This window comes from Pituophis catenifer, unplaced genomic scaffold (assembly GCF_029215685.1).
Source record: "Pituophis catenifer annectens isolate HBS135680 unplaced genomic scaffold, rPitCat1.0.hap2 SCAF_14, whole genome shotgun sequence".
Lineage (NCBI taxonomy): Eukaryota > Metazoa > Chordata > Lepidosauria > Squamata > Colubridae > Pituophis > Pituophis catenifer.
The window spans coordinates 13,074,771-13,100,442 of NW_027256894.1; the positions used below are offsets into that span (position 1 = coordinate 13,074,771).

Sequence of the window (25,672 nt, forward strand, 5' to 3'; positions counted from 1 at the left end):
ATCCCCAAGACGCTTAAAATAGCTGGATGATAATTCAAGGCTCTGCTTGCCGGAGGACAGAAAAGGGAAGGCTGACACATCCTTTTTTTCTAGGCGTCTGGTACAGTAATCCTATTAAAGGGTGAGTTTACGTATGCATGTATGTGTGTGTGCGTAAAGGATGACACGGAGGCATCGATGCTCTCCCATAAATGCCTGCTATTTCACCCCTCCCCATTTCCTTGTAATTTCTTTAGTTAGCACGTCACAAGTTGCCATCCTTAACTGCACCACACATGCCACCAAAATGATGCTGATGATTATCCTTTTGTTTTTGCAGTCCTACAGCCCTATCAGGTGTCACAAGGCTCTGTGTGTGTGTGTGTGTGTGTGTGTGTGTGAGAGAGAGAGAGAGAGAGAGAGAGAGAGAGAGAGAGAGAGAGAGAAAGAGAAAAAAAAAGAAAGAGATCAAGAGAGAAAGAGAACGAGAAAAAGAAAAAGAAAAAGAAAGAGAGAGAGAAAGAGAAAAAGAGAAAAAAGAGAGAGAAAAGAGAGAAAGAGCAAGAGAGAAAAAGAGAAAGAGAAAGAGAAAAAGTGAGAAAGAGAAAAAGAGAGAAAGAAAAAGAAAAAGAAAAAGAGAACGAGAAAGAGAATGAGAGAGAAAGAGAGAAAGAGAGAAAGAGAAAGAGAAAAAGAGAGAAAGAGAACAAGAGAAAGAAAGAAAAAGAGAAAAGAGAGAGAAAGAGAAAAAGAGAGAAAAAAGAGAAAGAGAAAGAAAGAAAAGAGAAAAAAGGGAAAGAGAAAAAGAGAGAGAGAAAGAGAAAAAGAGAGAGAGAGAGAAAGAGGAAAAAAAAGAGAGACACGTTGCAGTCAAGCTACAAAAAAATAAGAAAAGAAAGTTGTAAAATGCAATGCACAACCACGCTTCGCCCCCATCGATTCCAGGCACCACGAGTCGCGTGTGAGCATGCGCAGGCAAGAGTCATCTGTTTAAAAAAAAAAAAAAAAAGTCCGCGGGAGCGGGGGCGATTTAGGATGCAAATCAACTCCGCCTTCTCTTTGCCAAAGCAGCCAATCAAGTCGGAGGAGGCGTGGCCGGCAACGCCGTCCCGGTCCGGATACGAGTCGTAGGGGTTTTTTTTTTTCCCCGCTTCCGGGAAAGACACGTGCGAAGCCGGCTTTAGCTAGGTAAGGCTAAATGGGGGGCTGATTTGCGGACGTGGCGGGGGGGGGGAGGGGGAGAAGTTTTGAGAATCAGAAATTTTGGGGGTTTGGGGGAAGTTGCTCTGGGGCTGTTGGGTAGGAAAGGGGCAGCCCTGGAATAAGGGAAGGAAAGACCCCGCAGGAAAGGCTGAGACTTCAATTAGCTCCCTTTATATAGCAGGATCGGGAAAAGCCCCTTTGTTCTGTTTCTTAAAAGTAAGTCATCATAAGCTGGTTTGGGTTGACTTGGGCTTAATTTCTGAGAGCCCATCAATCGTGGTCTGTAAATTCCACTGTAAAATCACTGTAAATGCTCCAACACTGGAAGTTTTTAAAGAATAGAATTAGAATTAATTAGAATTAGACTAGACTAGATGATTAGATTAGATTAGATTAGATTAGATTAGATTAGATTAGATTAGATTAGATTAGATGATTAGATTAGATTAGATTAGATTAGATTAGATTAGATTAGATTAGATTAGATAGAAATAGCCTTCTGGGTTCAGCTCCAAGTGGGGAAAAAGATACTGGAAACATGGAGACTGCTTGGAAAGATAGTTTAATGGTGGACAGGATCACATGACTTGAGTTCCTGAATAGAAAAAAGGGATGAGACGCAGTGAGTCCCCGGGTTTTATGCCCTCTCTGGCTTTGAACTTCCTGGGGGCCCAAAAGAGTATCCTGATTGGTTGTCAGACTCCCAGGGGATGGGGGTCTTAGCTAGCCTTGCTGGCTGATGTAATCTTCCCAGGTGCCATGTGGTGAGTTTCTGTTGCTAGATGGGTCCTATTGTGTTGCAGATGATGGTCTATTGACAAAGATTGAGTTTCTGCCTCTGGCCCCTTGACAAAGGATGGGGGCAGGAAGATGGGAGCTGCTTCGTCCTTAAAACATGCTTCTCCATTTCTCATCCAAGGAAACATAATATTCTGCCTTTTTAATATTTCCCATAATATTTCATTCCTCTAGGAAAAGGGTGGGTGCTAATTTATTACATTAGATTAGATTAGATTCTTTATTGGCCAAGTGTGATTGGACACACAAGGAATTTGTCTTTGGTGCATATGCTATCAGTGTACATAAAAAAATACGTTCATCAAGAATCATGAGATACAACACTTAGTGATAGTTATAGGGAACAAATAAGCAATCAAATCATACTAGGAAACAGTCAATATAAATCATAAGGATACCAGCAACAAAGGTACAGTCATGCAGTCATAAGTGGGAGGAGATGGGTGATAGGAACGATGAGAAGATTAATAGTAATGCTGACTTAGTGAATAGTTTGACAGTGTTGAGGGAATTATTTGTTTAGCAGAGTGATGGCGTTTGGGAAAAAACGGTTCTTGTGTCTAGTTGTTCTGGTGTGCGGTGCTCTATAGTGTCATTTTGAGGGTAGGAGTTCGAAACAGTTTATGTCCAGAATGCCAGGCATCTGTAAATATTTTCCCAGCCCTCTGTTTGACTGGTGCAGTATACAGGTCCTCAATGGAAGGCAGGTTGGTAGTAATTGTTTTTTCTGCAGAAGAAATTGGATCATGAAATGGTATAGGGTTTCCTGCTAAGCAGGGGGTTGGACTAGAAGACCTCAGAGCTCCCTTCCAACTCTGTTATTCTATTCTATTGGTGGGTGGTGGCCTAGGATCCTGGTCATAGGAGGATGGGAAAAACGAAAGAAGAAATGAAAAGTGAGATCTGGCTTGTTACTCGGATGCCAAAGGCGAAAACTCATGGAATGTTTCTCTTTAAGATGCGTATTATGTGATATGGGAGGTATTTTATCAATGGCTGGGGGAAGAAAAGGAGTTTGGAAATGAAGATTGAAGAGAAAGTAAAAATACATTAAGATAAAGATGTAAATAAAAAGGAAATTGTTAGTATATATATATATAATGAGAATAAGGATATGTAATGTTAAAATGTATTATTATTATAAGATATTAAGAACGGAGAGCTTTATAATGTTTAAATGTATGATATACTATAATATTAAGCTTAGCGAAATAATGTTATGTGAATGCGAATGAGATGGAAAATAGTGAATGAGGTTGTACAGAGATGTTTGTAACCAGATGGACACTGCAGATGGACAGATGGAATAATTATGTTTGTAATTGAAAAATAAAAAACTTTTTAAAAAAAGATGCGTGGACTTCAGTTCTCAGAATTCCCCAACTGTAGGAATTGTATCTGGGAACTGAAGCCCACACATCTTAAAAGTTGGCAAGGGTAAGAAACACGACTTGACTAGACTAAAAAGTCCAACATTTGCAGAAGTTGGAAAATAATGCAGACACCTGGTATGAGGTAGACTTGAGAGCAACTTTATCATGTGTAAACCTAGTCAGTTGTCTTTGCTTAGCAAACCATAAGTAACGTTTGGCTTAAATTGTATGAAAGTACTTACACAAGGGTGTGCGGCAGCTCCAGATGTAAATGAGGCATCTCAAACCATAATGTTTGGCTTAAATCGTATAAAAGTACTATATACATGGGTTTACGGCAGCTCCGGATGTAAACTGAAGCATCGGATATCTACAAGTTATTTCTCCGGTCCCTTATAAAAAAGATAACAGTATGGATAGGAATGTTTCTTTGTTGTTTGCTAAAACCTCCCCCTTCCCCATGAAATGGAAAGAGGTCCAAAATTGGTATGAAAGTTTTGGGCCTTAAGATGTTATAGCACTTAGCAATAGCACTTAGACTTGTATACTGCTTCATAGTGCTTTCCAGCCTTCTCTAAGCGGTTTACAGAATCAGCCTATTGCCCCCAACAAACTGTGTCCTCATTTTACTGACCTCAGAAGGATAAAAGGCTGAGTCAACCTTGAGCCAGTCAGGATCAAACTGCTGGCAGTAGGCAGAGTTAGCTTGCCGTAGCAATATCACTTTGCACTTAGATTTGTATACCGCTTCATAGTGCTTTCCAGCCCTTTCTAAGCAGTTTACAGAGTCAGCATCTTGTCCCCAACAAACTGTGTCCTCATTTTACTGACCTCAGAAGGATAAAAGGCTGAGTCAACCTTGAGCCAATTGGGATCAAACTCCTGGAGTGAGCAGTGAGTTAGCCTGTAGTACTGCATTCTAACCACTGCACCACCACGGCTCTAATTATGTTGGTTTGTAACTTACTTTGCACGTTGTAGCCAAATTCTTGGTGATAAATCTTAAAAAGCTTTTGATAGAACTTGTTTTGAACCCGTACAAGATACAGGTCTTGAGTGTTAACTGTTGCTTCTTTTTTCCTTTCTAATATTTTAAATGCAGTGTTTATCATGCATTAGAGACCTTAGGGCAGGAGTCCTAAGCTATGCTGGCTGGAGAATTCTGGGAGTTGAAGTCCACAAGTCTTAAAGCTGCCAAGTTTGAAGACCTCTGCCTAGGAGGTGGCAATTGTCACTGCCAACAAATTGGTCTTTACCTATGGAGTTTTCAGACTTATAGAGTGTTTCTCTCGAGAGGTGCATTTATGTTCTTTTCTGGTCTCTCCAAGAGCTGGAAAATTATTACTATTCTCGTCACTATGGAGATTTTTACTTATTTAAGGCTACCTAGCACTTGAATAAACCAATTTTCTGGAGTCTCCTACTGCAGTGAATTTTAAGCTAATTAAACAGAGTAGATTTGTTCTGCATAAACCACACAAAAAAAATTCCAAACTAGCATTAACAGCTTATGATACTATGGCTTTTAACAGCGAAGTCATTAATTGAAATGGTTAAATAAGTTGTATGATTAGTCATGACTTCCTAACATGGACACAATGCTTCATTCCCAATAGAAAAGATGAACAATGTCTTCCCATTTCAGGATGGATCAAGCCTTTTTACTAGTGATTTAAATCATGATTTAAATCACTAGTAAAAAGGCTTGATTTAAATCAACGCGATTTAAAGAGCAACTGTCATCTCTGTCCCACAGCAGCTCCTCCTCTGACCTGCTGTTGACTCACCAATAGTCCAGGGGTGAAATGTATCGGATCGGACCGGATCACCCGATCCAGTAGCGATTTTTCCCTGTAGTTCGGCAATCCAGTAGCGATCACTGCCTGGGTGTCATTACTTCCTGGTTTTAACCAGGAAGTGATGTTTTTTTACCTTTTTTTACATGCACGCATGTGACGTGCGCATGAACAAAACGAGTGCACGGAGCATGTGCTTCCGAACTGGTAAGGGAGGTAAGTAGATTTCACCCCTGCGACAGTCCCAATATTGCAGAATATACAGTCTCCTCATGCTACACAACTAAGCTCCATTTCATGCTGAATAAACTAAATTATTAATGTATCTTAAATAGAAAACTTATCTTTATATAGATTTTTACTCCAAAAGCATTTTATTAAAATAAAAAATAAAAAAATACGATTTAAATAAAAAAAATAAGATTTAAATTTAAAAAATAGATATTTTTTTTTTTGTTTAAAAAGTCATCGATTTTTATCCACCCTGTCCCATTTGCAGAAAGAACACCTTTTTTAAAAAATCTGACGACTTTCTTATTTTCAGACTAGGGGCTTTCCTCAATTCACATTATTAACTGGGTCGCATCTCTTTTTTTTTTTCTTTTTTTTTTTTGGTAGGATGTCCTCTAGTATCAAATTTGTGCCAGGGGCGATTAGCCCCCAAAAGATCAACCAGGTAGGTAGCCAGGAGATGATGAATGTTCCGATTGTCAAATGTCCCTATACCGGAAGGGACCTAAGTCATAATCTCGATCAACTTTGTTGGGATGACAAAGCTGGCACTCAGGACAAAAAGAAAAGTCGGAAGCACCAGCGCTACATGATGCGCAGAGCACTGGAGCAGAATGGACACCTGGCCACCAGAACACAGGAGAAAAATCTTGTGAGGACCACAGAAGTCTCTGAAATGGATGGGATGCAGGACTCGTTGTCCTGGGAAAACGGAAGTAGCCAGGTTTTGCAGAAGGATGTGATGACAACTCAGGAGACTTCTTTCAGATTTGGTGAAGCTGTCTCCATTTCCTCTGAGGAACTAGCCAAGCAGCCGTCATCTTCCCAAGGTCTTCAGAACCTGCTAGCCTCCCCCAGAAAAAGGAGTAGTCCCCTCCTGTGTCAGATGCCTCAGAAATCTATGACGCGTGTGGCCATTGACTGCGAAATGGTAGGGACGGGTCCTTCTGGAAAGACAAGCGAGTTGGCACGCTGTACGGTGGTGAGCTATGATGGTGATGTGATCTATGACAAATACATTCTTCCAGAAAGTCCAATAGTAGATTATAGGACCCGCTGGAGTGGCATCACCTGGAAGCACATGAGAAAAGCAATTTCTTTCAGGATTGCGCAGGGTGAGGTAAGCGCAAGAGATTAATTTAGGAGTATCCATACAATGTGAGGGTTGAGAGATGCATAATAATAATTCAACCAGAATCTGCAAGAAAGTGCAGAATGATAGGCAAGCAACAATACTTGTATCCACAGTCATAGCACTGTAGAGTTGGAAGGCGCTAAATCCTGAATTCCCAGTTGTCTGGTTGGTTCAGATATCTAAATTATTGATTGATGCCTGATCAGCTTCACTTGATTATGAGTGAAGATGATCTTATCATTTCTGCTTGATCGATTCCGCTGTTTTTCACGTCACATCCATCCATCCACCTATTACTTCATTTTCCTTTTGTCCGTTTTTAATAGGAAACAGTTAAAATTCAGAAGCTAGGGCATTTTAAGTCCTCATTGATCAATTTTGTTTAGTTTGTGTTTTAACCTTTTTACAGCTCTCCTCCTCACAGACTATGCATCGCTGTATATCTTGAGGGTCCCAATTACTTTATTGATTTCTTCTTGTTCTCACTTGTTCTATTGTTGGATCCATTTTCGTGGACGCTCAGCAGTTGAGTTGCAGGAAATTAGACATGGTTTGAATTGTTTTCCTTAAGTGTCACTACAAGTTTTCTCTCTGTTTTTGAAAATAAAAAATGTCTAGATTAATTGGAAAAAATCAAAGGGTGGATGGATGGATGGATGGATACATACATACATACATATGATGATAGATGTTGATAATGATGATAGACAAAGAATGATGAAGACAGCTATTGAGATAATGATAGATATTAATAGAAGAGAGAAGATGATAGATAAATACGATGAAAGAAAGATATTGATAGAAGATGATAGATATGATGAAAAATATATTGATTGTGATGACCTGAGGTGTGACACACAGGCAACAGCCAGAGAACCGATGTGAGTCCCTTTATTATCACCAACTGTGCCCCCCAATGTTCCTTTCAACTCTCCGGCCTGGAGAGAGCTCTTCCACCCCCCTGTAATAGTCTTTGGCTGACCATACTTCAGTCCCAAACGTCATAAACAGAAAACTTTCAACTAAAAATCCCACAAGGCAAGACAAGGTAATTAATCCGGCAGGGCAAGCAAAATAGGGAATTCCAGAAGTGAAGTAGCACGGCAGTAAATCAAAGCAGTTGGGAGAATACCAGGAACTCAGATAAGCACCAAATGAACTCAGAGTTCGTTCCCGACAACCGGCCCTCCCATTTGCCTCTACTTTTAAACTCCCATCAGCAGCTGTGCCTTGTAAAGAGGATCGGGGCCCTTTCCTCCCTCGTAAGCCACACAACCCACGTTGCTCTCTTCTCCGTTCCTCCCTACGCTGCCTAGGATGAGGAGAGGATGGGCCTTGGTCTTCATCTGAACCCCCTCTCCCTTGTTCTACCTCTCCCCTGATCTGCTCAGCCTGACTTTGCACTTCCCCAGTTTCTTCCACAGCCAATGGAGTCGCTCTATTATTATTATTATTATTATTATTATTATTATTATTATTATTATTATTATTATTATTATTATTATATTTATTTATTTATTTATTTATTTATTTATTTATTTATTTATTTAATTTGTATACCGCCCTTCTCCAACAGGACTCAGGGCGGTGAACAGCCATGGTAAAACATAACATATAAAATTTAAAAGCACTCTCTGTCAGCTGTTCCTCTTCCCCTTCGGATTCAGACTCCGACAGAGGCATGGCACTGATATTGATATAGATAGACAGACGAACAGATAAATAGATATTGGTCTGCCTGTTTGAGTAGCCTACAGTTGTCCTTTCCTGAACAACTGTGGCAAATTTTAACCTTTTTTGTCTGTCTTAGATCATACAGATCTTGAAGGATAAAATAGTTGTGGGCCATGCTCTCCACAATGATTTCCGAGCCTTAAAATACTTTCCCCCCCGAGCCTGGAGGCGTGATACAAGTCAGTGTCCTCTGCTGAAGAAGAAGATTGCATCAACTCCGAAACCAAGCATGTCTCTCAAGAGCCTAGCTCATCAGCTGCTGCACAAAAACATTCAGGTAACTCGCCGTCTTTCATTTCCTCAAGAGCTGAAAAGCAGAATTATCCTGCAAAAAAACCCCACCCCTAGTATCATTCGGTTGCCTTACATCTGAAAGTTGTTAAGCGCACCTTGTCTTGGGTTATTTTGATGCAAGGTTGTTTTTGCAGTTCAAGGGATATTCCTTGGGATCTTTGAATATCCTGTAGTGCCACTTGGTTCCTAATGAACATAATTACGTGCTGTGATTGCCCAGTCACCTCTTGGGGTTTAGCAAACGTGTGTGGGTGTATATCTGCCCAAACCCATCTGCTGGATGATAAGAGATTATTTGATATACGATAGACAGATGGATAGATGGATATGGATGGATGCTGGATAGAGATAGATAGATGATAGATAGATAGATAGATAGATAGATAGATAGATAGATAGATAGATAGATGATAGATAGATAGATAGATAGATAGATAGATAGATCTATATAGATTTCAGGGTGGATAAAAATCAATGATTTTTTTAAAAAAATCAAAAAAATCAGATTTTTTTTATTTAAATCAGATTTTTTTGATTTTTATCGAATTTATTTTAATAAAAAACTTTTGGGGTAAAAATCTATTGTAAGGTAGTTTTCTATGTAAGATACATAAATAATTTAGTTTATTCAGCATGAAATGGAGCTTAGTTATGTAGCATGAGGCTGTATATTCTGCAACACTGGGACTATCGGTGAGTCAACAGTGGGTCAAAGGAGTAGCAGAGATGACAGTTGCTCTTTAAAAATTATGATTTAAATCGAGTTGATTTAAATCAAGCCTTTTTACTAGTGATTTAAATCATGATTTAAACTGTGGTTTAAATCAACTCGATTTAAATCAAATCCACCCTGATAGATTTCTATCTAATATCTATATCGGGTGTCAAACTCGATTTCATTGAGGGCCACATCAGGGTTGTGTTTGACCCCCAGGGGGTGGGGCGGAGTGGGCATGGCCAGGGTGGGCACAGCCAGCTCAACGTCACTCATGTCGAGGGCGCTCTACCAGAGAAAACGGACTAAAGAGCTTAGTCTTTGGCTGCGACGGCCTCCTGCAACCCTTTGCTGGTGAAAACTGAGCTCGGGAGGATCCTCGTACAGCCCTCCTGAGCTTCGTTTTCACTGGCAGAGGCACTGCGGGCTGGTCCTTTGCTGTTTCCAGGGCAGCTCCGCGGGACAGATCTAAGCATCCTGTGAGTCGGATTTGGACCCTGGGCCTTGAGTTTGACACCCCTGATCTATCTCTCTGTCTGTCTACCTATGTATCTCTCTCTTTCTCTCTTTCTACCTACCTACCTACCTACCTATGTATCTCTCTCTCTCTCTATATATATATATATATATGTGTGTGTGTGTGTGTGTGTGTGTGTGTGTGTTTCCTCTAGCCAGGTTTTCCCTACGTAACCAAGGTTTTTCTGCAGCTCCAGCTCAGTAGAATCACATCCAAGAAGTAAGAATATATATATGTGTGTGTGTGTGTGTGTGTGTGTGTGTGTGTGTGTAGTTAATATTTCGGGTTTCTTCCTGTGTAATTGTGGATATTTTTATTTTATTTTATTTTTTTTATTTTATTTTGAATTTGTATACCGCCCTTCTCCCTGAGGACTCAGGGCGGTGAACAGCCAAGTAAAAACATCAAGTACAAATATTAAAATACAGTTAAAATATACATATATAAATTTGGCCCCATTAATTAAAAACAATAAACAAAACACTTAAAAACACTTAAAAAATTATTAGGCCAGCCCGGCTTGCTGGAAAAGGAAGGTTTTAAGGGCACGGCGGAAGGCACCGAGGTCTTGGATTCTCCTTATCTCTGGAGGCAATTGATTCCAGAGGGTAGGTGCCCCCACAGAGAAGGCCCTCCCCCTGGGGGTCACCACCCTGCACTGTTTGGCTGATGGCACCCCGAGGAGGCCCTCTCTGTGGGAGCGCACGGGTCGATGGGAGATTGTCGGTGGCAGCAGGCGGTCTCGAAGATAGCTAGGCCCTATGCCATGGAGCGCTTTAAAGGATATATCCCTAAAAGGGTAGAAGCGACGTTTCGACATATATATATACCGTATTTTTCAGTATAAGACACACCTTTTTTCCAAAGGGAGTGAAAATTTGGGTGTGTCTTATACACCGAATGTAGCCCTGCCCACCCACTGGCCCCCACCCTTTGGCCTCTGCCTCCCAGCAATTTACGTCCTTGCAGCAAGTAGCAAGAAGAAACAGTTCATTTCAGCTTCGGCACAGCCTAATTAGCCCAACTTGATTGTCCGTTGGATCAGCCTCCCGACTCTCGGCTGTTTCAGGCTGCAGGGATTGCCATTGCCTATTGCTGCACGGGCCTCTGCTGCTTGCTGCAGGGAGGTAAATTGCTGGGATCAGATTTTTTTTTTTCTTGTGCTAATCAAGATGTGCTGAAAATGAAAATGGAAATAAAGCTTGCTGTTTGCTGCGATGATTTGCTGGGAGGCAGAGGTCATCATCACCCAGCAAATGAATCGCTAAAACTACCTTTGCTCCTAATTTTTTTCCAGTGCCATTGTCACTTCAAATGGTGGGTAAACGGGTGGTTCTAAATGGAGGATTTTACTTATAACGTTTTGTGGGTTTGTTTGTTTTTGGCCTCCCAGGTTGGCAAACGCGGGCATTCATCTGTTGAAGACGCTCAAGCTTCTATGGAGCTTTACAGATTGGTAGAGTTTCAATGGGAGGAACTCCTGACGCCGAGTCACCCCACGGGCCCTTCAGACGGCATCCCGGAAGGTGATACCGATGACAGTTGCTTCATGGATGATCAATACTGGCCCAAGGACCTTGACGTAGACTGCAAATGAAGGTTCGGAAGGTTTTAGAAAAGTTGGTAAAGAAATGACACCGCTAATTCTGAAGAGAGAGCGAGGATTCGTGTCTTCAGCATCGATGAAACGGCATTATTTACATCTGTTTTCCTCAAAGGGTCCGTGCCAAAGAAAACTTGGAGCCCAAAATTAGCATTTTTATCAGTTTTGAACCGTGGAGATTGGTGCCTGAAGAACCTCCGGCCTTTAAGCCTTTGAAGTTTGAGCTAAAAGAAGCTGGCAACTTGAGCTGTGTAGAACCCCCGTTTATCCAGAAAAGCCATTTCCTTTTTAGAAAGCACCTTTCTCCATCCTTTTCTCGCTGAATGAATGATGTATGAGTAAATTGCTGAATCGGCCTAGACCTTTGGGGGGGGGGGAACAGGTGGAGGGAAGGAGGGAGGGATCCTTTTCAAGCTGATCGAATTTTACTTCCAGGCCTAATTTTAGATTTACTATCTGATTATAATGCTGAGTAAAGACGTAAGGCGATGCGTATTCAATCTTAACGCTGTGCAGATGTCTACTCTGTGTGTTTGTGTATACACGTCTGTGTGTAACATTCCGGTTGATTTACATAGTGTTTTTTTTTCTTTCTGCGTAAAACCACCTAGGAATGAATTCACATCCTGAAATGTAACCAGACCCAATGGATCGTGGTTAAGTTCATTCTGTAATGCTTCCTGCAGGGATAATAGCTGCAAAGAGATTGGGTTCTTACCTCTAATTGTGTTAGCGATGGGGCGATTTGCGTATTTTGAAAGTTTCCCTGTTTATGAGTACATCCAAAGGGAGTTTGGGACCACTTAGGGCAAAACATTTGATACCTTTCTGCAAGCAAATAAGGACTGCTTGGAATAGTAGAACTGTGCCCAGCTTGAGTTGTTGCGAAATCCAGTTGAAGGATTAGATGCTTAACACACACACACACAAACACACAGAGGGGGGAGGGGGACCCCACAGATGTTCAAAGCTAAACTAGGCTGTCCAGAATATTAAACAGAAGCAGGAATTGGCCATCTCAAAAGACAAGTATGAGTTAAGGGGAAAGTGCCTCTCTCTCTCTCTTTTTTTTTTTTTTTAATTTGATTTATATGCCGCCCTTCTCCGTAGTCTCAGGGCGGCTTACAATGCGTTAAGCAATAGCCTTCATACTTTTGTATATATTTATACTAAGTCAGCTTATTGCCCCCACAAACTGGGTCCTCATTTAACCTACCTTAGAAAGGATGGAAGGCTGAGTCAACCTTGAGCCTGGTAAGATTCAAACCTGCAGAAATTGCAGGCAGCTGTGTTAATAACAGGGTGCATTAAACCACTGTACTACCAAGGCTCCTCTTGTTCCATCATGCTGGTCTTCCATCTGAAATCTAAAGCTAGAACAAACAGAGTCCGCTTCACCGCTTTTGACGGTTGCTCATGACTTGGTGTTCAAATGGAAAAGCTTTCCCAGAGGTCTCTGGTGCTAACATCTGATTGGTTCAAGGCTCTCTTTGTTACTCAAATAGAAATGGGAAACCTGCTATGGGGTCGGCAACCTTAAACACTCCCAAGAGCCACAAAGGTTCTAACCGGAAGCCCCCCCGTTCAATTCTGGAGCCGACCAGAAGTCCGGTTCCCCCACCATAGAGTCTCCTCCTAGCGCAGCATCCTTTTCCCTCTATCTTTCCTAACTGAAAGCTCTGTCAATTGTGGAGCCTGCCAGAAAATCCGCACCTTGCCATAGTCTCTTCCTGGCATACTATGCTTCCCAACCCCCAAAACGGAAGCTCCTCTCAAAATTGTGGCACCGACTGGCGACGGAGCCACAGCAGAGGGATGAAAGAGTCGCATGCGGCTCCAGAGCCCCGGGTTGCCGACCCCTGCTTTAGAATTACAGTCCCCAACATCCCAAATGTTTGGCCGATATTGCATGAGAGTTCTGAGGTTGATAGTTTATTTGTATCAAATTTATATTTGCTGATAAATAAAGGAAGACTAGTATAACTCTATTTCAAGCTATTTAGCTCTCATCAGCTAGCCATACCCTTATCCGAGGAAGGGTATGGCTAGCTGATGAGAGCTAAATAGCTTGAAATAGAGCTATACTAGTCTTCCTTTATTTCTTTATCAGCAAATATAAATTTGATATATGTGTGTGTGTGTGTTTGTTGAATGAATAAATAAAGGCATTTATGTTTGCATCAGTAGATCAAGGCAGTCAACTAGACAATGAAAAAAAAAAGAAATAAAAAAATCTCCAGCAAGATGGCAGAAAATATTTCCTCTCTCATCAAGCAACTCTGTTTTTTTTTTCTACCACACATTCTTTCTCTACCACTATTTTACAAATATTGATAGCCTTTCCTTAGAGTAAAACACTCATTGGGGCAAGCCACTCAGAGATTTGAGGAAATGTCACTAAGAAGCTTCATTCTAAAGATATGACTCATTTAATCGCTAGCTTTCCAATTTTTGTTTTTCTTAAAAGCTTTATGCAATTCACAAATGCATTCTTCTCCCCCCCCCCCCCACCCCCGGACTTCCTTGGGCTTTGTCTGAGAACCAAGATATTAAGATTTTTCCATGAGTAACTGCAGCAATCTAAGGAATTTTAACGGTTGGCCAAGTCTGTGTTAGTCATAATAAAGAGGTAGCTCAAGACCACGGTGGGATTCGGTTCTCCAATCTCAAGTCCAGTTCCAAGCTGAACTATGTCACCTTCATTATTACCAACCTCCACACAGAATGGTACTAAGTTTCACAGGTTCTCCTTTCTACTGATCAAAGGTGTGCACAAAAAAAAATAAGACCAGTGTTCTCTTGCCCTTATCAGGATGAGGGGTCATTAGTTGAAAAGGTAGTATCCCTGTACTTAAAAGTGCCTGGGAAGTTAAGATGACTTAAATTCTGTGTACAGAGGATACCGTCTATAAGCAAGGATGCAATGGGTATCTCTGGCAGTGGTGAAATCCACTCACCTTCGCTACCAGTTCGAGAACGGGAGCGTTCTATGTGTGCACACGCTATGCACACATGTGCCTCTTTTGTACATGTACAAAACCCGTGCACGCGCAGATGGTAAAAAACCGGGACGTAATGACGTCCTGGCAGGTGGGCGGAGCCTCCTGCTGCTGGCACTACCGGTTCGACGAGTTGGATAAAATCAGGGCGGATTTCACCGCTGCTCTATGGAGATTTTTTTTTTTTTTAATTTGATTTATATGCTGCCCTTCTCCGGAGACTCAGGGCGGCTTACAATGCGCTAAGCAATAGCCTTCATCCTTTTGTATATTTATACAAAGTCAGCTTATTGCCCCCACAAACTGGGTCCTCAATTTACCTACCTTAGAAAGGATGGAAGGCTGAGTCAACCTTGAGCCTGGCGAGATTCTAACCTGCAGTAATTGCAGGCAGCTGGTCTTAATAACAGTGCTTTAGACCACTGTACTACCAAGATTCTCAGTCATCCAGCATCTTGGTTGTCCCAAAGATGCTTTCTCAAACAGCAGCTGGACTTTCTTTGTTTTTCCTTGAGGATGTTTCGCTTCTCATCTCAGAAGCTTCTTCAGATCTGACTGAATTCACCTCCATTCTTCAGAACTGAAAAAGTGTCTAGGATGAGAGGCAAAACGCCATCAAGGAAAAAAGGAAGAAAGTCCCGTTGCCTTTGGAAAAAACACCTTCGGGACAAGGATGAAATGGGTTTTCACCAGTAGGAAAATGGCTTCTCTTCATCTCAACGTTGCGGAACTCGAGCAATTTGAATTACAAATGTGATTCATTGGTTCCAGAGGTCTTCTATCTGAATTGTCAAAAATGGGCTGAAGATTCGGAATAGTGTGAGATTACCGAGGCCTTTCATTCAGGAGTGGTACAAAGACTGGGCATGGAAGTGATCTGAACCTGTCATTGCTGCAAAGTTTTGCAATCAATATATTTTGAATACCGTAGTGATTTTGAAAGGTGATTTTGATCTTCGTGTTCTTTTTTTTTTCCCCCATCTGTTTAAGGGAAGGTTAATGATGTCTTTATGAAACAAATATGGAGAGTCCTGCAGTGTTAGCTTTTGAATAATGAGATGGATTTGTGCAATACAGAGCGTTCTCGAAGCTGCAAAGAATCCACTGTATTTTTGTCCCTATTATTGCTTGGCATGGTATATGTATTCCAACTGGTCCAGTAATGGCTCAAGGAGTCAGGCAAAAACAGTAATTGACTGCCTCACTGGCTTTGTGTCGAAGGATGACCTTGAACATACCAGTAATAAATAATGTTTTGCATCCAGTTGTCTGCTGAGTCCTCATTGCTATCAGTGTACTGACTTAGTGTACTGACCAGGGCGGGGGGGAGAATCCGTGAATGTCAAATGCTGGTACAGAATAGCCACAGCATTTAGACTTCTACACCACTTCATAAAATGTTTTACAGCCCTAAGTGGTTTACAGATTCAACATATTGCCCCCATCGATCTGGGTCCTCGTTTTACCGACCTCAGAAGGTTGGAAGTTGAGTCAGCCTTGAGCCTGGTGAGATTCGAACTGCCAAATTGCTGGCAGCTGGCAGTCAGCAGAAGTAGCCTGCAGTACTGCACTCTAACCACTGCGCCACCGTGGCTCAGTGGTGAAGGCAGGTAACAATGGTAACTCTTCTCACTGGTCCAGAGATCTCATTCCATTCTCTGACCCAGTTACTAGGGCTTTGTTTAAGTGGCACTTAAAAATGCTAGAATATATGATATCAAATAGTATTGACAAGTGAAACAGCTGATTGGGGAAGATAAATCAATGGAATTTGGATGCCCAGTTCTGAAAGCCACAATGGATCTTTCCATCTGAGCCATTGGGAGTAAGTTCACGGCCAGATTTTTAAAAGGTACCATAAATCAGAACTAAATTCAAATTCGATTTATATATTTTTAGAGATGGCACTTAGACATATATAGCACTTCATATTGCTTTTCAGCCCTCTCTAAGTGGTTTACAGAGTCAGCATATTGCACCCCAACAATCTGGGTCCTCATGTTACTGACCTGGAAAGGATGGAAGGCTGAGTCAACTTGAGCCAATCAGGATCGAACTCCTGGCAGTGGGCAGAGTTAGCCTGCAATACTGCATTCTAATGATTGTGCCACCCAGAGTTTTGCTAGTTTTAGAGAAAGATTTGCCATGAAAATCTGAAGTTGGGAGGCCTATTCATTCCAGCTCCTGCAGCTGTTCTGTAGGCATGAAGAAAAGTTTCCTTCATTTCGGCAACCGCATCTTTTCCTACTGTTGCACTGCTGTAACACGAAAGACTGACTGCCGTGTGGCATAACCGAGCCAAATCTCAATCTATGGTTTGCTAAATGAGGCCACCAATTTGTACTTATGCATATTCTCACGACACCCTTCTGCAAAATGCAGAAAAGTAGCCAGAAGAAATTAAGGAATGATACAGAAACAGAAAATGCAGCAAGTCTAATTTACACCAACACCATTCACTCACTCATCGCATCCAATCCTTGCAAACCGTTCTTGTTTCTGTTATATTCCTCCTTCCTTTATATATTACTTTAAACTTCACCTATTTTTAATACTTTAATAAGTCAACTTTTATGCTTCTTCCCACATACCCAACTTTCACTTCTTTATTGCAAGAAGAATAGAAATCTACTCTTTCTCCCCTTTAGTGAGCATTTTATAAGATGGCAATAGCTCTTAGACTTAGCCTGTTTTTCCCCAAAATAAGACATCCCCTGATAATAAGCCCAATCGGGCTTTTGAGCGCATGACAATAAGGCCAAGCGCTTATTTCAGGGTTCAAAAAAATATAAGACAGGGTCTTATTTTCGGGAAAACACGGTATATACCACTTCATAGTTCTTTGCAGCCCAGTCTAAGCAGTTTAGAATCAGTATCCTGCCCCCAACAATCTGGGTCCTCATTTTACCGACCTCAGAAGGATGGAAGGCTGAGTCAACCTTGAGCCGATCAGGATCGAACTGCCAAATTGCTGGCAGTCAACTAATTTAGCCCGCAATACTACATTCTAACTACTGCGCCACCACAATACCCAAATTTCACCTCTGCTCTAATTTGCCTTCATTTGTATATAACTTGCAATCGTTTGTTCCACTTCCCTGTCAAATACAGATATTTGTATCTCTGATATGGTAATTTTTAGGTCCTTGTTACATTACAGAATCTAATACTTGCTTCAAAGCATTTTGATGCTCTGTCAACATGACGACAGCAGGGAAACTTAGGTGGCACTTGGCAGTCAGGCACATCACATATGTCGCTGTCTTCCAAAATGGCGGAAGCAGAGAAGCAAATATTCTGGAGGCTCATCTGGCATTTGTGGTTTGAAGTGGCCACTTCACTCTCGTCTAACGCCAAGGATTTTACATGTGTGCCGGGAAGAAAATGTCCTTTTTTCATTCAAGGACATCAGTCTGTTCCAGCCGGCCAGACGGAGAAGGTATGTTGGAGAACTCTTGATTGATGGGGTCCTTCTCTGCTGTTGCCCCGTCTTATGGAATATTCCCCCCTCCCCGCAGGGGTGAAGCCGTCCCCTACTCTCCTGGCCTTCCAAAAAAGGGTTAAAATATGGCATTGCATCAGGAGCCCAGGGGAGGGCGGCTGGGGGTTCGCAGGGGTTCAGGAGAACCTCTAGCTAAGATTCTGTGCAGTTTGGAGAACCCCCAAATCCCACTCCTGGCTGGCCCCGCCCACCCCATCCTGCCCCTGCCAGGAGTCCCCACGTGGCCCATTTTGGATGCAGGGAAGTGCAGGGCACACGTGGAGGCTCAGGGAGGGCAAAAAACGGAACTACCGGAAATTCGGGAAGGCCGGAAACAGGTGCATTTCTGGCCTCCAGAGGGCCTCTATAGCCTGGGGAGGCCATTTTCGCCCTTCCGGAGGCTGGAGAAAAGCCTCCGGAGCCCAAGGAGGGCAAAAACCGACTGCGGTGCAGGAGGCCAACTAGGCCACACCCACCATGGCCATACCCACCCAGCAACCAGGCAGAGAACACCTTGCTAACATTTTTGAAGCCCACCCCTGGAGGAGCGCCAAGGAACATGCAGCCATGGGGTCGGTTGGTTCCATGAGAACTCTCCCTTCACTGTTGCCAACTAATTTTTAATGGGGTTTAATGATGCTTGCCTTGCTAAAAATTTATATCATTTCATAACTGTGAAAAATGGCCATAAGTCACATTTCTCAGTGCCGCTGCGTCTTTGAATGGTCACTAAAATGTTGTAAATCAAGGAATGCCTGGAATTTTAATATTCTCATGTCTTATTGTACACCACCCAAGGTTCCTTCTTTGAAGGAAATGGGCAGTTCAGAAATGTGAAATGTAAATAAAACTATATATATAAAAGCGAAATCCACTCACTCATCACAAAATCTCTAGAACTGTAAAGCCTACAAACTTGAAATTTGGCAGGTATGTTCCTCTTGGCTTCTAGGTTCTCGCTAAGAAAGGATTTTTCGAAATGACCATCAGATCATTAGTATTTCATATACAGTATATTCATATACAGTATATTAACAAGCTCTGATGCTAAGGAGTTAGACATTCTACTCCCCATCCCCACCTGAAAAGAACTCTGTTCCAACTGCCACTTGCCTCACATTCCGTTACCTCAGTTCAAACTGGCAGACGTTCACTCAGGAGCGGTCTGGGGCTCCTTACAGTACTAAACATCGCTACCTCACAAAAATGTCTATGCCTTTCACCTATGGAACTGCTTACGGACTCAAGGCGGCGGGAGAGATATTCCCTTATGAGTTTCAATCACCAACCACCACTGAGCCAACAGATTGTGAGCCGAATTTCTCTAGCATAGTGTCCCAGTCCCAACTCACTTCTTACCCTGACGACCTCAGTTCAGACGAATCTGTTCCTTCTACTGTAACAGCACTTAAAGGGAAAAGACTATCTTTCTGCTGCCCGGAAGAACAACGGATGGTTCCAAATGACATCTTCTGGAGCCAGACAGGTGAAGGAGGGAAATTTTATATGCCAACATTCAAAGTACAGGGGCAGGTCTACCACAGGATAGGAAGTATCATGGCGGGGCCTCAGCAGCAGCCTTCATTTCTCCAGATATACTTTGTCGATGATGATGGCCATGAGAGTCTGTCAAGAATTGCAAGAATGTTCCCGGGAGTTTCTCCGGCATGCTGGAAGTGTGGGAATGGTAGTGGGACGTACTACCACCAATGGTGGACGTGCCCCAAAGCAGGCAAATACTGGTCCAAGGTTCGGAACTGGATAGTGGAAATTACAGGATATAATATAGAGCTGAAACCAGAGATTTTTTTATTAGAAATGAAACCAGACAAAATAACTAAGGAAAAATGGTACTTGATCCTCCACATCACTACTGCAGCTAGGATACTATGCGCACAAGAATGGAAAAACGAATTAATACCCACAGAAAATAAATTGATTTGGAAAATTACAGAATGTGCAGAGGCAGACCGATTAACGAAATGACTTAGGAAACAAAAAGATTCTGATTATTACAAATGTTGGAATTCATGGTTATAATTGGGTGAAAGAAAAGAGAGGGAAATGAAATGGATTGTATTAGTGGTATAGGCGCATATTTGTGTACGTTAGTTGCAATAACCTTGTATGTATATATGTAAAGTATTGTATTTTTAAAAATGTAAATAAACTTTGTTAAAAAAAAGAGAGAGTCTGTCAAGACCATGGGGATGCTACAATGGTCGTAAGTGTGAAAAATGGTCATAAGTAGCCAAGCACGGGTATCCAGCTAGTAAATAATAAGCCTAACTCAGAAGGAAGTGCCCTGATCTTCTCCATCACCTCCAGCTTTCCTACCCAATGATATGAAGAAAACCCCAACCCTGGAGTTCTTCCAGGAGAAAATCTGTTCCTCAACAGCAACATAAAGAACCCCAATCTTCCCCCCCTCCCCACACCTCCCAAATTGTCTTGTAAGACCCTGACTGAGACTGGTGTGCCATCTGCTGTGTCTATACAAACAAAATTGGCATGTCAAGTGACGGATTCTTTCATTATGTCTCTCTCCCTTTCTCACACTCCTGGTGTTATTTGCTAACAACTCATATTTTTTTTTATATAGAACCATAGCAAGTTGGCCTCTTCCCCCCTCCCCCCTCCCCTCTCTCTCTCTTTTAAAGGTTGAGCCAAGCAGATGGAAAACTCTGCTGGTTTTTACTATGTTTTCCCCTAAGTTTGCAAACTCACATTTTAATAAGTATGTTATTGTCGAAGCACGCTCTTCTATACCAATGCCACAGTATCAGGATTTGAGGAGGTGGTTTAAGTGAGAATTGCCTAGCCAAAGATGGGAATCCAAAATAATTATACTGGTGGGGCTTTGGGGCTACTGGGAGACCTTGCTGCGGAAGTCTATTGTATGGGTACAGAAATAATCTAGTCAGAGAGTAACAGAGTTGGAAAGGACCTTGTAGGTCATGTCCAACCCCCTGCCCAAGCAAGAAACTATTGCAGAATTTGGCCACATTCAGAGAAACTATTTCCCACCGATCTGATCACAGTAATCCCGTGTAAAAAAAAGATCAGTGTTTCCCAGATATTTTATTAGGTAAGGTGGTACAGATTAGCAGAGTTGGAAGGGACCTTGTAGGTCATCTAGTCCAACCCCCTTCCAAGTAGGAGGCCCTACACCATTTCTGACAAATGGCAGTCCAAACCCTGCTTGAAAGTCTCAAGCGATGAAGCTCCCACAACTTCCGAAGGCAACTTCTGTTCCATCGTTTGATTGTTCTCACTGTCAGGAAACTTCTCCTTATTTCCAGGTTGACTCTCTCCTTAATAAATTTCCATCCATTATTCCTTGTCTGGCCTTCGGGTGCTTTGGAAAATAGCTTGACCCCCCCCCTATAGATATACCCTTTGTAATTGAACAGCATATGAAGTTTGATTAGTTTTAAACCTGGTTTGTTTGTTTGGAGTTTGGCTTTCTGTATGAACCCAGCCCTTTTTGTTTGATCTATGATTCATTATAGTGTAAACCCATCAATTCAGTCATCACCTTAAATATCTTAGGGAAACCTGGGATCTAGGGTTAGTTCAGGATTCAGGTCCAGGTCCATGGCTCCATGGCTCAGGACCTGGGTACTTGCGGGACCGCCTACTACCACCAATAGCCTCCCACCGGCCGGTACGCTCTCATAGAGAGGGGCTCCTCCGGATGCCATCGGCCAAACAATCTTGACTGGCGGCCCCCAGCCTTCTCTGTGGGGGCACCTACTATCTGGAACGAGCTCCCCCCGGAGATACGGAGGATCCTGGATCTGCGCACCTTCCGCCGCACTCTAAAGACCTTTTTATTTCACCAGGCGGGCCTGGCCTAACTTTCTCCCTCTTTTTAAATAATTTTAATATTTTAATACGTTTAATATTTTTAATCCTCAAAGTTTAAATCTGTTTTAAATTGACTGGGGTTTTAATCTGTCTGGGCCAAACTATTTAATTCGATTTTATTTCTGCTTTTTAAATTTTGTATGTATGTATTTTATTGTTGGCTGTTCACCTCCCTGAGTCCTTCGGGAGTAGGGTGGTATACAAATCAAATAAAAGTAAAAAAGTAAAAGGGCATCATCTCCCACCCATAAAACTGGATGAATTTAATAAAAAAATCTAAGATAAAAATAACCGTGGCTGGGATATGAATGCAGTCTCGAATTAGCACATAGACTGAACATGTGAATGAGTCTCCTGGTAATTTTTATAAGAATGAAAAAGCTCTGACTGTACAACACCCACCCTTGAGCACTTCAGCTCTTTCCTTAAATTGAGTTAGTCTTCCTCCAAAGCAGAATTAAAAGCGATTCAGTCATCTGATTATACCCACCTCAGAAAATCAAAGAATTAAGCAGCCTGCATAAAGGAAAGAGGCTGAAACTGGGTATTTTTTTCATGTCTCCAAGATCTGGAGGTTCGAGGTCCAGAATACGCTTCCAACAGTGGGTCAACATACTTATCCTAAAGAGATTCACATTACACTGAGCTGACGTCATGAAGAGACCATTTATACAGTCAGGGGTGGGGCCGCTGGGGGTCCACAGGGGTTGAGGAGAACCTCTAGCTAAGATTCTGTGCAGTTCAGAGACCCTCCCACTCCTGGCTGGCCCTGCCCACCCCACCCTGCCCCTCCCAAGAGTCCCCATGTGGCCCATTTGGGATGCAGGTAAGTGCAGGGTGCGCATGGAGGCTCAGGGAGGGCAAAAAACAGGCCTACTGGAAGTTTGGGAAGGCCAGAAATGGGCCTGTTTCCAGCCTCCAGAGGGCCTCCAGAGCCTGGGGAGGCCATTTTCGCCCTCCCGGAGGCTTGAGGAAAGCCTCCGGAGCCCGGGGAGGGCAAAAACGCACCCACTCCCACAGTGGTGCAGGAGGCCGACTAGGCCATGCCCACCATGGCCACGCCGACCCAGCAACCGGGTAGAGAACCCCTTGCTAAAATTATTGAAGCCCACACCTGTGTATTCTATCTTTCACAGGGGCTTCTGGAGTCAACTAGGACCTGTCTGTGGTACTAAGGATTTTTGCTCATCACGCCCTAAGGGCTCACGTCAATAAGAGGACATCAAGGAGACCAGGAGGAGGATCTCAATCCCTGGTGTTTGTACAATCCATAGGGTTCCTGTGCAACCCCCAAGTACAAAATTAGAAATCATTCTAATTTCCCTTTTCAAGCTCCACATTAGGCCTTTGGTAACTGGCAACCCAAGTGAATCAGATTATCAGCCTACTATAAATGTTTTTAAAGGAAAGCATGAGGAGAATGTATACAAAGTTTTTTGAACATTTCAAAATAGCCACGTCGGAGACAGGATGTAGCAACGGCTCAGAAGTGCTCAAATTTGAGATCAGAGCTCCTGTTAGTACTAAGGTTGCCTTGGGTGCAGATCAAGATTTTTTTTTTTCCTAAGCACAAAATAGGTTTGACAAGATGAAATATCAAAAGTCTTTTCCTATTTCCCCAAGCTACTACAATGAAACCTGTCTGACAGTTTTCTCCTCTCAGTTAAGAGTATCCTGTTCAGAAACTTGGAAATATGTGCAGGGTTGGAGGTAGGATTGGTTACAAATACTGCAGTACACTCACCTCCTACGTTATGACTGCTGCTTCAGAATTAAAAGGTAAAGTGAAGGTTTCAGAGAATTCATGACTGGCAGAAACATGGTAACAAGGTTAGCCAACGAATAGGCATAGCAACTAAGTCAGCCAATGAGGACTGTTTGGAAACTGAAACTGGAAGGAGCCTGGGCGTGGCTCTGTAGCTCTGAATCTGTGCAAAAAGGAACAAAACTAGTCTGCTCTCTGAATTAAAACTGAAACTCATCTCTGCTGTTCTCTCCTCTGCCTGTGTATTTTTTTGCCTGTAACTCTCTACCACGTTGGAAGAATCTGCTGTTGGTATTGTATGTGTTATTATGTATATAAAGAGAAGTTAATGAATCCTGCTGAATCAGTTATCTGTGTGTGCTTTCTGGATGTGATTTCTACAACAAAATCTGATAGAAGGTTTCTCCTGTCTAGTCGAGTCCAATTCCAGGTGGCAGAGCTGATCTCTATTTCCTACCCGAGGGAGTCAACATTATCCAAAGATCTTTCTGTGGTCATGTGACCAGCATGACTATACACTGAAACACATGGAATGCTGTTACTTTTCCACCGAAATGGTACCTATTTATCTACTCACATCTACACACTTTCAAATGCCAGCAGTGTTCGTCTTAGTCTCTACAGCAGTGATGGCTAACCTTTTTGCCATCACGTGCCAAAAGCGTGGGAAGCGTGGGGGGGATGGCACATGCGTATGTCCACACCCATAATGCAATGCCCCCTGTGCAGCCATCCCCGCAAATGTGCAAGCGCCCCCCCCTGCCCCTCCAGCACATGTGCGTGTGATCCCCCTGTGCTCCCCCACCCCCTCTGACTGATCTATTCTCTGCCTCCCAAGTCCTAGCTGATCTGGAGGAAATGGGGACATGGGCAGTAACCTTCCCCTGCCACACTTACCAAGCCACGCTCACCAAGCCACACCCACAGAACCGGTAGTAAAACTTTTTGAATCCCACCACTGCTCTGGGACATTGAGGCACCTGATTGGCTCAGCAGCTCAGCTGCTCAGCTCTCAGTGTGCAGTCCCCAATCAGCTGCGTGGTGGCCTCAATCAACTGTGTGGCCGTTGTCAGCTCGGCTTCCGGCGTGCTGTCCCCGGTCAGCTGTGCGGCGGCCCTGGTCAGCTATGCAGCAGCCAGGTTGCAGCCTGTAGCAACTCGGTCTCTCCTCTCATCGATGTGACTGCCGCCTTCAGCAATGCTCATTCCACCACCCATCTCACCCCAGGTTTGGCAAACCCCGGACCGGAATTTGACAGACGTGGTTTAAGGCAGTTTCCTAAGTTTGCACAATTAGTGATTGTTTGGTGAACTTCTACTATGTTGACCTTCTATTTTCAAAGAAGCTCTCCTGAATTATTGAAGGGAACCAACCAGTTCTTTCAGCCTTGGAGCTACCCGCTTTCCAGTGAGAACTTTGTGTGGGAAAAGGCCTTGGAAATGAAATTAAAAATCTGAGATTATCACTTATTCTTTAGAGAGACCTCTTCAAACTCTATTGCTTGACTTGCCTCAAGGCTCTTTGAAAGTCTATCTGAAAGAATATTCTTTAAGAGCAAACATCCATCTTGGTGACCAAATTGAATTGAACATTTTATTCATCATTAGAACTCATTGCTGGGGGGAACTGCTATTAAATCAACCTCTGAGTAGCAGCTGTTGAAACGGAAACAATTGGAATACAGCATTTCCCTCTGATGCAAGGCATCTCCAAAATGTATTTCCTTTAAGTACTACTGTAACAGTTTCTGCTAAATTATATTGTGTAGGTGGGCTTGGAAGAGACCTAACTCCCAAAATTTCTAGAGAACACGCCGGCCAAAATGTATTTTTAGAACGGTCCATCCTATGGATGTAGAGAAGACCACATTAAAGAAATTGTTTAATTATTTGGAACTTACTTTTAGTTTCCCTCTTTGTTTTAACTGAGTATTTCCTTCTTCTGGTGTTTCTCTCTGGAACTTGATTTAAGAAAGCGATCAGGGACAGCTCTGTCTTTAGGCAAACTGAGACAGCTGCTAAGCAGAAGATGTTGATGGATTCAGAGCAGCTAAGGTGTCGGAAAGCAAAGGTGTGAATATCTTGTAGCTCGCCCTGAACGTTTTAAACTGCTCTGTCGATTAAGGTTTTTTCCCCACCATCAATATTAAAATCAGATTCCACTTCCAGTCTAGTGACCT

The 25,672-nt window shown here is 42.7% G+C and overlaps 1 protein-coding gene across 1 annotated transcript in view; it reads left to right on the plus strand.

Annotated features, from left to right (window-relative positions):
• LOC139324033 (apoptosis-enhancing nuclease-like) overlaps positions 1–11,729 on the plus strand; it is a 75,745-nt gene extending 64,016 nt beyond the window's left edge. Inside the window, exons 3-5 of the mRNA XM_070953661.1 lie at positions 5,768–6,500; positions 8,326–8,526; positions 11,169–11,729. Of these exons, the coding sequence (XP_070809762.1) occupies positions 5,768–6,500; positions 8,326–8,526; positions 11,169–11,372 (1,138 nt within the window). The 3' untranslated portion in view covers positions 11,373–11,729. The remainder of the gene's footprint in view (positions 1–5,767; positions 6,501–8,325; positions 8,527–11,168) is intronic.
• The last annotated feature ends 13,943 nt before the right edge of the window (positions 11,730–25,672 follow it).